The 13,900-nt window shown below is 41.9% G+C and overlaps 1 protein-coding gene across 3 annotated transcripts; it reads left to right on the forward strand.

The window, feature by feature from the left end:
• Window positions 1–384: 384 nt before the first annotated feature.
• Window positions 385–11,676, forward strand: LOC146502346 (aquaporin-4-like). 3 transcript variants are annotated; one of them, XR_014869507.1, is made up of 6 exons: window positions 385–549; window positions 3,873–4,314; window positions 4,415–4,579; window positions 6,595–6,675; window positions 9,743–10,140; window positions 10,644–10,735. XR_014869507.1 is itself a non-coding variant. In XM_085133536.1 (5 exons), exons 1-5 carry the CDS (start codon window positions 515–517, stop codon window positions 10,869–10,871), a joined length of 951 nt encoding a protein of 316 aa, XP_084989662.1. In that variant the 5' UTR covers window positions 385–514; the 3' UTR covers window positions 10,872–11,676. The 3 variants fall into 3 exon arrangements, 2 of the variants coding, with proteins under 2 accessions (XP_084989662.1, XP_084989663.1); XM_085133536.1 differs by lacking the exon at window positions 9,743–10,140 and having other exon boundaries at window positions 10,644–11,676; XM_085133537.1 differs by having other exon boundaries at window positions 9,743–10,752.
• The last annotated feature ends 2,224 nt before the right edge of the window (window positions 11,677–13,900 follow it).

Consider the following 13,900-nt stretch of genomic DNA (forward strand, 5'->3'; position numbering starts at 1 on the left):
TGGGCTGGAATCACATGCTCTGTCTGATCTTTTCTGCTCGTTGTGCTCTATAAAACTCACATTAATTGTTCAGTACAGTTCAGTTTTATTTATAAAGTGTCCGTTCACAACAGAAATCATGCAGGTGTCAACCTCAGTAGTACAAGGAGGTGGTACGAGACCATGTATAGGACCAGTGCAGGGCAAAGTCACTAAATCTCCTTATGTCATTTCCCAAATAACTTCCCGAATATTTTATTTACATGTTTCCTGTAGGATTGTGAATTTTACCTAAGACTCTTGAACATGTATTAAATCTGCATGAGTGAGAGCCCAGCCCTTCTCTGTACCCCTTCTGTGGCACCCCACAGGAAAACGTTGGACACGCCCCTGCTCACTCCACAGTCGTTTCATTTTTCTGCCCATCGAGGTCAGACCAGGCCAAGCTAGACCCTAATCACTAACAGACAAACTGTGCATTCACGCACAGAGCCCCGCTATAAAAGCCAGAAACACCCGTGCTGCTGGTGGAGTCATGACGGAGAGCGGCGGGGCTCTGCAGCGCCTGAGGTGAGTACACGCGTGGAGCTGCAACAACGCGGTAGGAGACGTTTTGTCTGGGCCGACACGTTTGGTTTTAGCTTATACATTACATTATAGAGCAAAATGTTATATTGCTGAAAAATATCAATTTCATACTTTCAACTCAGGTTGTTTTAAAATATATATTCACATTAAGGGTAATAATATTGTTGGTTGTAGTTTACATCCTTATTTTAATGCTTATTTTGTTTTAATATAAATTTGTTATACTGGATATTCAATTAAAAAATGAATTATTATCATTATTATTATTTTTACTGCTGCTGTTGAGAAGCGATGGATGGCTTTCATGTCTCTTCTCTTCTGTTTCAGTTTTCAGTTTTATTTGTCATATGCAAGTTAGCACAGGGTCAACATTGCAATGAAATGTGTTTGACGAGCAGCAGTCACTCAGCAGCATGATACAGTACAGAAATATAATAAAATATAATAAAATAAAATAAAATAATTGAAAAAAAATTGAAAAATAGTAAGGAGCAAAATATTAGAAAGACATGTTAAAAGAGAAAAGATGACTAAATATATATGTGTCTATAAATATAAATATATGTACACTAGTAATTAAATAAGAAAATCTTGAAAAGAAATATGACGGAGGGCAGATGGGATATTGCACAGGAATGAGCAGCAGAAAATCACAGTATTGCACTTTAAATATAAATATCAATGACAATAAAGTGAAGTGACCAGTGCAGATTAAACACTTGTGAAGCTGCAGGGTAGCTTCTGAGTGCTGTGTTGTGTTTAAGTGTTGTGGTTGAGTTGAGTTGGTTGTTTACATTGTATAAATAATGAAGGAGCAACAGTGACAAACTTATAGGAATAAAGGATATTTTTAATGGAACAGAAAGGCAAACACCTGCATCATAATCATTTAATCCGCCCTGAGTGTTTGCCTCTCTGTTCCAAATAAACAAATAATAATCCTACAGGGAAAAACCGGGCTGCTGTGGGTCACATTAAAAGCTTAATGGTGTTGAAACCAAATGTTTTCTAACTTTAGAAATTAAGAATTTATTTGTTTTTGAAGAAAAAGGATCACATTTACATATTAGTGTGAGTCCAACTCAGGACCTTCTTCCTGTGAGGCAAAAGTGCGCGACAGATTTTGAATGGCCAGCAGGGGGCGTCCTCAGCGGCTGCAAATAGAGTTCCAGTTTTATGGGGCTCGTGTTTCTTGCCCCGTGACCCAAACAGTTCCCTGATAATTTTATGGGTTTCATGTTTACTTTTAGATTATATTATGTAGAAGATATGTTCAATATTAGCAGAAATTATTATTATTGATTATAGATAATAACCCTATAACCCTAATTATAGAAATTATGGATTATTATTATTATTATCCAGGATCTGCTCACTGGATTTGTCAACATCAACTTTTTAGTGGATTTCACAGTGAAACTCTGTTTATGGTTTGTATCTGCAGTCGTGTTCACTTTGCACCCAGAACTCATGACCACTGTGAGGGCTGGAACACAGCTGGGCAGATGTTGCCTTCAGCTCTGCTCCTTCACTGCGTCTAACATCTAACAAGCTTTTTAAAACATGTCTCGTAAATGAAATAAGACCTCTGATTTCACATAAACTCTGATGTCAATTTACATTTTATGTTGTGGGCTAACTTTACTAACTCAGCTACACACAACAGTACAACATCTCAAATGTTTTCTGTACTCGGATTCCAAAATAAACCTTCACATGTATGACAGCAGCATTGTTTCTGTGCACACTACAAAATCAAAAAGAGGCCCACACAATTATTGCACTGTGTGAAATTCTTGGCTCGGATGGTATCACATTGTTCCCAGATAGATCAAACAGACAAAGAAACCACTGTGATCTACAAACAAATGAGTCTGAGAGTCTTGGTGAAAGACTGATCTGGCCATGTGTGCCAGATCTGTGGCTCGTCGGTGTTATTACGCTTAAACATTATTACCAAAAAGCTCGATTTCAGTCATTTATCGTCTGTAGCAACGATTGATTTAACGTCAAAGTATGTGGTTCATTAAAATAAATTCATGAACATCTAGGTTGAAACCAATTAGAGTAGCTAATGAGACAGTGGATCTTTGGCTCGCTCCCCGTGGTTTTTATCTTTTTTAATTATCTGCAGGGTTGGATTGACCCTCCAGAAGAGTCACTGACCCATCATTTGTCCCACCGTTACAGTTTGTACGCACTCATTTGCAGTTTCTGATCATTTATCATAATGTAATTAAGCACAAATATGGCAGTAAATACATTTTTGTTTAGCAGCATCCTTGTGTGGTCAATTACAAATGCAATCAATCCAAAAGCTCAGACAGCTTTTAAAAGGCATTTGAAAGCTAAAAATAGAAATGAGGGCAGACTACCGACTGTGCCGAGTGGGCAATTCTCCACACTGGTTCACGCCCTGAAGGGCTCTGTAAGCTCAAAGCCCACTGTGTAATTTTCTCACTGCAACTAATTACAAAAAAACATTAGTTTGTTAATCTGGTATGCACCATTACAGCACAGGAAGTTGATAAAGCCTGTTAAGTGGGATATTCCTTATTAGCTACCTGGAAGCACCAGCTCATGATGAGGAGTCAAAATCTAGTTCATATTAAGTTGTTTAGTAATTAATGTTGTTTTTGTTAATATGCACCTGTTCCCCTTACCCCATTAGCCAGGGTAGGGATTTATTTATTTATTTATTTATTTATTTATTTATTTATTTGTTTATTTGTTTATTTGTTTATTTGGACAAACACTAAAAACACTTTCAGAAACTAGAGCATCCACATACTTTTTGAGCCAAGCTTGACGAGTTAAATCTTGATTAGGCAGGTTAACAGTCTTAATATGACACCAGAAGAAAAGTCACAGAATAGAATAGAATAGAATAGAATAGAATAGAATAGAATAGAATAGAATAGAATAGAATAGAGCATTTCCATCCTTGTAGGTTGCATTGATACAATATAATGATAGTCATTCTCAGACCTCCTCAGCTTGAATAGTGTGAACTTGTTTATCTGCAGTGAATAAGAAAGTGTGCTTTCCTGTCACACCGTTTACAAAGCAAACTAAAGCTAAGGCCATGGTGCAGAGCAGAGCAGAGAAAGGTTTCGTCCACAGTGAGCAAGCACAGAACCACTCAAGCTCAAAACTAACAAATGAGGTGGGAACCTGCTCTACTCTCTCTCTCTTTTCAAATCCAGGTGAGCTGCGTCATCGTGAAACCAACACGTTGTCCATGTGTTGTCTCCCCATTAAAAGACCCCCGTCTCACTGCTTCCTGTCTCCACGCTCTCTTCCAGGAGGTGTTGCTGTCCCTGTAATCCACACTCTCAGTCCCGGCCGTGCTTCACTCGAGACAAAGCCATGACTGCCTTTAAGGGCATCTGGACGAAGGAGTTCTGGCGCTGTGTGGCGGCGGAGTTCTCTGCCATGCTGATCTTTGTCCTGCTTGGCCTCGGTTCAACCATCAACTGGGGCACTGAGGATCCCCACCCCCCCGACCTCGTGCTCATCTCTCTCTGCTTCGGCCTGACTATTGCCACCATGGTGCGGTGCTTCGGCCACATTAGCGGGGCTCATATCAATCCGGCGGTCACAGTAGCCATGGTCGTGACCAGGAAGCTGAGCCTGGCTAAAGCAGTCTTCTACCTCCTGGCCCAGTGCGTGGGGGCCACAGTCGGGGCGGCCGTACTGTACGGGATCACCCCCGCCTCTGTCAGGGGTGGGATGGGAGTCACTGAGGTGAGAGCAGGAGTGTGTGTCTTTACATGTGTGACAGTTTCATTCTTCACTGCCGACCTTTTGCCTGTGAATACAGTAATCTGACTACATGCTCACACAGGTGAATGAAAGCATCTCTGTGGGCACCGCCCTGGTCGTAGAGCTCTTCATCACCTTTCAGCTGATCTTCACCATCTTTGCCACCTGTGACCACAAACGTAAAGACCTCAAAGGTTCATCTGCTTTGGCTATTGGCCTTTCTGTCTGTGTTGGTCACCTGTTCGCTGTAAGTACCCAGACACCTGTGCAGCACGCCGCACTGATTCATCGTGATGTGGGAGAAATTCAGTCGTCATTGTAATCAGGAACAGCTTATTATGTGAAGGGGCACATGTTTAAGATTACTTACAAACCTCAGTTCACACGTTCGTCAGAACATTTTCTACTCTCTTCAACATACATGCTGTGTTAATTCATAAATGTTATGTAATAATTCTTCAGCAGAAAATATTCAAAGAGGAACCAACAGCATAAAGAGGAAGGTCCAGTTTAGTCTCTCACGTTACTGCAGCTGATGAAGCCACAAAACCAACCTTCAATTATGTGATTAACTGTTTATAGTGTAGATATACATCATTGATGTATGTAACTGAGCTCAGGTGATCACTGTGCTGTGACTGTTAGTGTGGACAGTGAATTTGATGTGCTTGTTTCAGTCAGTTAGACGACTGAATGGTTACTGAGTGTTTTCACAAAGTCAGGAGAACAGGAAGGTGCCAGATGTGACAACACCTGGTAGATCATCAGTTTAAGAGACGGGTCAGTCCTCCAGCTCACAGTAGCCATCGGTGCTTCAATTTAAGGCAGCTGACCTTCTTCTTAAGTTCATGAAAGCGTTTCACTGCTTATCCAAGAAGCTTCTGCAGTTTGGTTTTTTTTTGGACTTTATTTATTTATTTATTTATTTATTTTAAATTATTTTTTTTCACAAATCATGGTTACAATACATAATGAAAACGCTGCGATTATACACACACAAAAAAAAAAAGAACCCCCCCCCCCCCCTCTCTCTCTCCCCACCCGAGGCTCATGTAAAGAGAAACAGAACAAAACAAACAAAAAATGTACGTCACAAAATATGTTTTTATATGGTCAATAAATGGGTTCCAAGTTGCAGAGACTTTTTGTTGTGATGAGAGAATCTGAATCTAAGTTTTTCCAGTGGTAAAAAGAAAAGCACCTCCTTTAACCATGTATGTATGAAGCAGGCTTATCAGACTTCCAGGAATAGAATACGTCTACGGGCAGCATGTAGCAAATGCTCTGCCATTTTCCTTTTACTCATTTTGTATTGAGGCATAACTCCAAAAATGCCAATGCAGAAATCAAGCACTAAGTTCTGCGCACTGATGTGAGATAATGCTTTAAATATATTTCCCCAGTAATTATCCAGGGGTGGACACATCATGTGACCCTCATTTGCTGGTTTATGTCCACACCTGGGACAGGCGGGATCGGCTTCTGGGAAAAACTTTGAAAGCCTCTCTCTTGTATAATGAAGACGATGAAGAATTTTAAACTGAATTAAATGATGGCAAAGGGAGGAAGTATGTATACGATTCAAACAAGATCTCCACTCATCATCAGATCAATCCACCCCAACGTCTTTTTCCCAATTATTTTTAGTATTTCCCAAGTAATAGGCCTTAAGCTCTGCATCAGTTTGTATATGACGGAGATTCTCCTTTTGCCAAAAGGATCTATTTCCAATAGTATCCACTTGATTTTTAGGAGGTAGGTAGGGGAAAGAAGGAAACAATGTTTTTGCAAAACTTCGTATTTGCAGGAATCTAAACATATGTGAGGTTGGTATATTGTAATCTCTCATCAGAGCGTCAAAGGTGTTAAAAGTTTCTCCTGAAAATAAATTGTAAAAAAACTTCAAACCATTATTGTGCCAAATTTGGATGCTTTATCTGAAATGGAAAAAAGGGTTAAAAGCAACAGGGGAAAAATGACTAACCTGTTGCAAACTGAAGTGCCTTCTGAATTGAAGCCATATTTTAATAGATGTTCTTACAACTGGATTTGTTATTTTCTGTTTTTGATTTAGAGCTAGTGATGAGGTTAGGAGGTTAGGAGGAGAAGCTTCTGCAGTTCTAAAAGCTGGTGGAGGTCTTTAACCTCTCCTTGTGAGAGCTGAAGCATCTTCAGGCTCCTTAAACGAAGCCCAGCTGTCCTTAACTCAAACTTGTTGTTTCGTCTGTGAGGTTCATCGCCTGGTTGTGACTGTCCCCTCAGATTCCCTTCACTGGAGCCAGTATGAACCCTGCTCGGTCCTTCGGCCCAGCGATGGTCACATGGTCCTGGGAAAACCACTGGGTAACAACATTTTGATCAATATTCAAAATGCAGAGCTTTGGTTTCTGTAGCTGCAGAGTGAGTGCAGCTTTTGCCATTTTGAAACTAATTTCAGTCCCAAATATTTTTCAGAAATTATACGTAGTTAATGTGTGGAAATAGTTACAGGCATCAATTCAATAAGAATCTGCAGCTGCCCTCAGCTTTATGGAGCTTTGTGGGAGTTTCAGGTCATTAAGTGTCTGGTCCACAATGCTTTGTTTTTATAGCATCGTTTCCTGCAGCAGGCATGCTGACACTGTCTGCAAGGCAGCACACAGCAGCAGCACAGTTGCATTGATTAGTGCTGTTTACAGGAAGTCTTCATAGCAACTGAAACAACAGCTGAACTGCAGACGTCTCCACACAGATACAAGTGAATGATCGTGTTTACCTGTTTGCATCTTTATGAGTTATAATGTGTTGTGTTTTTTCCTGTTCTTTAATCGTTCTTCGACGGTTTAACGGCGTCGAGGTTACAGCTGACAGCACGCCTTTGCTCTGCTTCCCTTTGAGCTTGTCCTGTGTTTAACCTCTGCTACTATAGTTTGTTCTTGGTTTGTAAAACATGGCCGTTAGCAGCAGACCTGTCCGTGTGTGACCGCTCACATGCTTCGAAGGCCGGCGCTTTTACTTCGACACATTCATAATGAAACTGAGAGACCTTCAGCTGATCGAGGTGATCACGACCTTTGTGTCACTGCTGAACCTGATTGATTATGTTTGGATAAGTGAACATAAGAAGAATTACTTCTTTGTCTGTTGGATTCGCTTCGTACATCAGAGGTTGAGGTGGCGAATTTCTGTCCCAAGCTTTGAAAAAATAATTCTTCCTAATGTGAGCTGTTCAGATTTATTTCTGACTCGTACAAACACACATTTCTGCACATTTGCACTGCCAGCCTGGCTCACGCTAACCTGCTACCACACATGCACTGTAATTCAATTCAATTTTCAATTCAATTTTATTTATATAGCGCCAAATCACAACAAAAGTCGCCTCAAGGCGCTTCATAGATACAGAGAAAAACCCAACAATCATATGACCCCCTATGAGCAGCACTTTGGCGACTGTGGGAAGGAAAAACTCCCTTTTAACAGGAAGAAACCTCCAGCAGAACCAGGCTCAGGGAGGGGCGGGGCCATCTGCTGCGACCGGTTGGGGTGAGAGAAGGAAGACAGGATAAAGACATGCTGTGGAAGAGAGACAGAGGTTAATAACAGATATGATTCAATGCAGAGAGGTCTGTTAACACATAGTGAGTGAAGAAGAAACACCCAGTGCATCATGGGAATCCCCGGCAGCCTACATCTATTGCAGCATAACTAAGGGAGGATTCAGGGTCACCTGGTCCAGCCCTAACTATATGCTTTAGCAAAAAGGAAAGTTTGAAGCCTAATCTTGAAAGTAGAGATAGTGTCTGTCTCCTGAATCCAAACTGGAAGCTGGTTCCACAGAAGAGGGGCCTGAAAACTGAAGGCTCTGCCTCCCATTCTACTTTTAAATACTCTAGGAACAACAAGTAGGCCTGCAGAGCGAGAGCGCTGTAATGCTTTCTTACCCAACACAAACGCGCAGTATTTATTCTCTAACATATTGTACAAACTCAAACATGTAACACAATAACTGAAACAGTATCAAAAATATTTGTCTGTAGATCGTCTCTAACAGAGGTGATGATCCGTCAGATTGTGCTGATATCAAACTCATCTTGCAGCTGATTCTGTTGATGATTTCAATCATGTGATGGGGAATTTTGCACCAATGTGGCCAATGTCAGCTTTTTGTTTGGAAAGTTTTCTCCAACAACAAAGACGAATTCTCTTTTCGACAATAATCAGAGAAACTCTGCTGTTACCCCCCGACGCCTCGTTAGTATTCTGGGTCTTTGTGTGTTCTTCCAGCTTTGAAGTCGTTTCTTGTTTAGATTTTGATCTTGGAGATTGTTGTAGTCTCTCTCCTTTGTACGGCTTTGATATTCTTTCTGCTTCTCATCATTTTCACGCAGCACTGTCTCTTCACAGGGAGACTCTTTCTCTTTCATTTCCTCTGCCGTCGCACTTCTACCTGTGTACCTGCTGCTGTGGGGCTGGCATCCTGAACATGGCAGTCGCTGAGTCGGATGTCGCCGCTGTTTTAGTTTTAACTTTGTAACTTTAGACAGTTCAGTGCTTTGAGCAAACATAGGTGTAGCTTCTGGTGTGGATGAGTCACGTCCCCTCCAGACTTTAACAGGAGCGATTTTTAAAATGAAGAAACCAAAGAAGGAGATTGTGAAGTTTGCGCTACAATGTTTCTGCACAGGTCCGGTCCAGCTCTCTCTGCCGTCACTGATTAGACAAACAGAAAGAAGACCCTGGCATCACACAGTCGCCACCACCTGTGGCTCACCTGCCTCCCGGTCCCGCCCCCTCACTGCACCACTCCCCCCTGCAGCTGCGCCAGGCAACACTTAGACTTGGTTTAAAAGTCAAACTTTGTTCTAAAGACATTTTTGGCCTTCATGTGTAAATTTCTCTCGTCTCCAGCTGGTTGCAGCTGCACATCCCTGAGCCCGGCCCCGCCCGAGGAGGCTTCCTGTTAGCAAAGAGCTTTTCCTTCCCGCCGTCACCGAGCGCCGGCTCACAGGGGTTATTTGATTTGGGGGGTTTTCTCCATGTTATTGTGGCGTCCTTCCCTTACAATATAAAGCTCGTTGTTTTGTGATTTGGTGAATTTCAGAATTTTCTTCTTCAAATATCTCTGCAAACTTCTGACCAAAAGAAACGGGATGTTGGGTTTTCTCAGTGAGACGAGCTTCCCACTGCACCGCCACGCTGGCAGGAACAGTGAGCCAAAGATTCACAGTGTAACAGGACATGATGTGCTGGATGCAGATGCTGCAGACAGTCTGCACATGTTTGCTCGCAGCTCCAAAACCAGAAGTTTGGAAACGAGTTCAAGTCAGAATTTCTCTTAAGTGGTTTATTTGATCTGTTTCCACCTATGTGGAAAACAGGATCTGGGCTGGATTAATTATTGATCGATCATTATATTTCTGTGTCACAGCGCTGCAGGATACGTCAGCCGAGCAGCAGGAAGAACATCAATGAGAAGTCATGAATTCAGCTCTACTTTAACAAGCACAGCCTTTAAATGTCTTCTTATCCTCATATTTTAGCCCTGAAGGTCATTTCTAACATTAACATTGTAAGTAAACGGATATTTGAAGTGTTTTGTTTGTGGCTTTTCATCAATTTGAATTTATCATTGATCACAATAAACACTGACTGCCCGTCCAGCACCTGATAACCAAGCAGAGATGTGCGTCCGTCACATCAGTGCAGATGATGCGCTCTCAGCTGTTAGCACCACTTCGTCCTTTTTGTCTTTCTATCCTCATCTTCACTCACATCTGTGGCTGGTTCAGGCGATGATGGGCTGCCGACACTTTCCTTAGATACTCAGTGAGTGTGCAGGAAAACCAACGTCTCATTATTTATTCTGCTTTTTCCTTTTCTGTAACAAATCTCTGCTCCAGTGTTTTGTGCTGTTCTGTGAGCTGAGACGGTGATGCAGCAGCACATCGTGGCGTTCACACAAAGTTTGATTTGTTATTTACTAAAGAAGAAGAAAAAGCACTTAATGACGGATAAAGTAAGAAGGAAACGTAAAGAGAAGGACATATCTCATATCTCACTTTTCTGTGAATTTTGTACAAACATTTAATTTTGTTGATCCTATGACTTTGTTTCCAACATGATCTCTGATCTCAGCACTTCAGGAGTTAAATATGGAAACATCCTTCCTTTACTAAAGTTTCTCTTGTAAATTTATTACTTTGATTTGAAAACTTCTTTGTTATCTTGGTTTGTGTTTAAAAGTCCCCGAGCTCTACTGAAATGAAAGCGTAGACCTTACTTTGAGCATCCTCGGGTTCACCTGTGTGTTCTGTGTTTCCGTGTGCCAGGTGTACTGGGTGGGTCCGTCAATGGGCGGCACCCTGGCTGCAGCTCTGTATGAATACCTGTTCTGCCCCGACCCAGAGGTGAAGAGACGCTTCTCTGAGACATTCGTGAAGACGCCCTTCACTCAGGATTCAGCCGCGGCCCAGGAGCCTCTCTTCACTGTCATGGATGTAGAACGAGCTGAGAGGAGGGAGAGGGAGGTGTCTGGGGAGGTGCTGTCCTCTGTGTGACGAGAAAGAAAAGAAAGCAGCGATGCTCCGAATGCTGCAGTCTGCTCTCGTCTGCTCCTGTAGACGGGCGCTTTAAAACACTTCACGAGGGGGGGGGCTTCTTCTTTTGGCAACCAAAAAGCTTGTGTTGGCTAGTTTTAAGTAAAGGGCTGCGAGGCTTTCAAAAGAAATACTGTGAATAAAAAGAAACTGCTGAAAGTGTGTTTGTGCTCATGTAATATGGATTTTAAGTTTTTCTTTCCAGGGAAGTGTCACATCTGAGGAAAACTGGGGACGTGAAACAGCAACCATGAAGTAACCTTGTCCCCCTCAGTAACAATGTGGATGCAATATAAAGTCAGTGCTGAGCTCCCTGCAAACAAACGCTCTGATTCTCTCGTCTTCAGGCTGAGTGTCATTTCTGCGACTTTCTGCCAGAAAACACTGACGCGCTTAAAAGTCGGCGCTCACAGCACGCGCACTCCGGTGTTTATGATGTCAGCAGCTAACAATACTTGTTAGGGTCCAACATTAAGTTTTCAGAACCTCAACCTTCATTCGCTGATCTTTCTGTTGTGCTCACAACATCAGGGGGTTGCAGTCTTCTTTTAAAGTGGCATCAAGTTCAACACAAAGAAAGACGGCGCCCTGTGGAGCCTCGTCGATTTTTCACCGCTAAAGACAAAAAACTGCACACCACAGAAAAACATTTGACCCCTTTGAAAAGGGAAACTGTGCTTTGCCAGCAGAGGTGAAGCAGAAGGAAATGTGGCTCATAGTTTCTCCAACAACAAACTTATTTATCCCGCTGTAACTAAAAGTGGCTTCAGTTCAGCCACAGCGATACGAGGCTGCTGCTGCCTCATATCGCTGTGGACGAGGCTCTGAAGGGTCTCATGGTGAGCATCTTATTACAATCAAAACCATGAAAACTGTGCAAAGAACTCGATATATTGTTTCAACACAAACATGATGGAAACATGCACTTCATGGAAGGAGAGGTTCAAGGTGGGAGCCGAGAGCTTTTCAGTATAAGAGGATAAATCCTGGTTAGAAAAGTACAAGGACGTGTTTTATTTAATCGTCTGTTCCTCAGCAGACCTGAAATGACTTAAACACAACCTCAGTTCAATGACAGCAAATGTTACATTGTGCCAAGTCAAAGTGTAAGAAGACGAGCACGTCCTGATTCAGTGGCTTCAGAAACACCTTCAACAGCAATAATTAGAGGTTTTCTGTGTGACTCTTCTTACATCATTTATGCATTTCTATTCATTCGTTCCACCACAGCTGCGGTTCACAGTTCATATGAAGTGTTTGAGTCCCTAAAAACTGTGTTACGGCCAAATGTGGTCTCACATTGAGGTTTGACAGTTTGCTCAAACTTTTACTGTGCTGCCATGTTTTTAGACAGAAGAGTTGTTTCACTGTTTTTATTGTTTTTGGAAATTTCTCCAAGAATGGTGCCGTCTGAACTTAGGATGAATTTTCTGAAGATTCACCAGATTGTGAGAAGAATGAATATTTTCCTCTAATCTACAGACTTTCTCACTATAAGATGATGGATTTCAAATTACTTGCAAAAGGCCATACAACCTCTCCCCGACTGATGGGAAGGAGCGATGGCTCCTCTAAGATAAGTGCTCGTTCCTCCGTGGCTCTGAGGTAGCACGAACAACTGAATTCAAACTACCAGAACTTTTACAGGTTTGGTTGATAATGAAACGACACAATCAATGTGTAGTTTTAAATATATAATGACAGAGTGTAACATGATGTTGTTTTGTTCAGGTTGTATTTAACTCATTTCAAGACCTGCTAATGATGAGAACCGCTGATGTGAAGCTGTTATGGTAACGTGGCCTCTGTCTCTGTTGGTCTCTGTTGGTCTCGCTGTGGGAAACCAGACCAACCAAACCACAGTCGTTGCTGAGAAATTCTAGATTTGCTCTAAAATCTTATTTTCTGTCTTGGAGTCTAATGTCTGAATTTGCAGGAGCTGTTCATGACACTGAAGCATCCACACTGTGCCTATAGTGTAATAATCTGTTAAACACTCAAGTGTGGAACATGAGCTGGATCTACTAAGCAGCACTCACCAGATGACTGGACTGCACGGTGGCTCATTTCAGCTATAAGAAAGAATAAACTGTTAATATCAGAGTTAGTACAGCAGTAAAGCCTCTTATGGCCCTGTGAGACTGCAGCACTCATCACAGAGCAGAACAGCAAACTGTTAGATCAATGAAAAACTGCGACGTGTAAAGTTTGGCCTCGAGGCCTGAAACAGATTAAGTTTGCATTTAAAAATGTGTCGGTGTGAGTTGTTGTGCTGATGGGAGGGAATCTAAAAAGATTGTTCTTCTTAACAACTCTGCAATAAATCTCTGAAGAACAGCACAGAAAGTTCTTTTAATGTATGAATATAATACTGGCAAAAGATGCTCACCTCGCACTGCTGTACTGACAGTGTGTTGTTGTTGCCACAGCAAACAGGTGCACTGTTGCCCTCTGTTGGTGACAGCAGCAGCGAGCTCTGCTGTGCGGATTTACAAGTTTCATTCTCTCGACCAGGATTGTCCGACTCCAGGCCTCGAGGGCAGGAGTCCTGCAGGTTTCAGATGCGTCCTTGATCCAACACAGCTGATTTAAATGACTGAATGACCTCCTCAACATGTGCTGTGGTTCTCCAGAGGCCTGGGAATGAACTGTGTTGACCCAGAGTGAGATCTAAAACCTGCAGGACACCGGCCCTCGAGGCCTGGAGTTCCCCCTGCTCTGCTCTCGGCCATGAAGTGTAAATGAATATTTGTTGGATGTGTTTTCACTCATGTATTGCTGATAAATATTGCACAATAAATAACTGTCGTAGACACTGTGCACCTAAAAATCAGAAAAATTTATGATATTGAAATCCATATATTTAAATATTTAAAGATTCTTTGCCAAAAATAGAATAAATAACGTGTTTGTTGTTCTTATCTGATCAAACTGACCAAGTGATGAATCAATCCTGAAACTGTGTTTAGCTTCAAAGAAGAAGATGTTGT

Source organism: Neolamprologus multifasciatus, chromosome 15 (assembly GCF_963576455.1).
Source record: "Neolamprologus multifasciatus chromosome 15, fNeoMul1.2, whole genome shotgun sequence".
NCBI classification, from domain to species: domain Eukaryota; kingdom Metazoa; phylum Chordata; class Actinopteri; order Cichliformes; family Cichlidae; genus Neolamprologus; species Neolamprologus multifasciatus.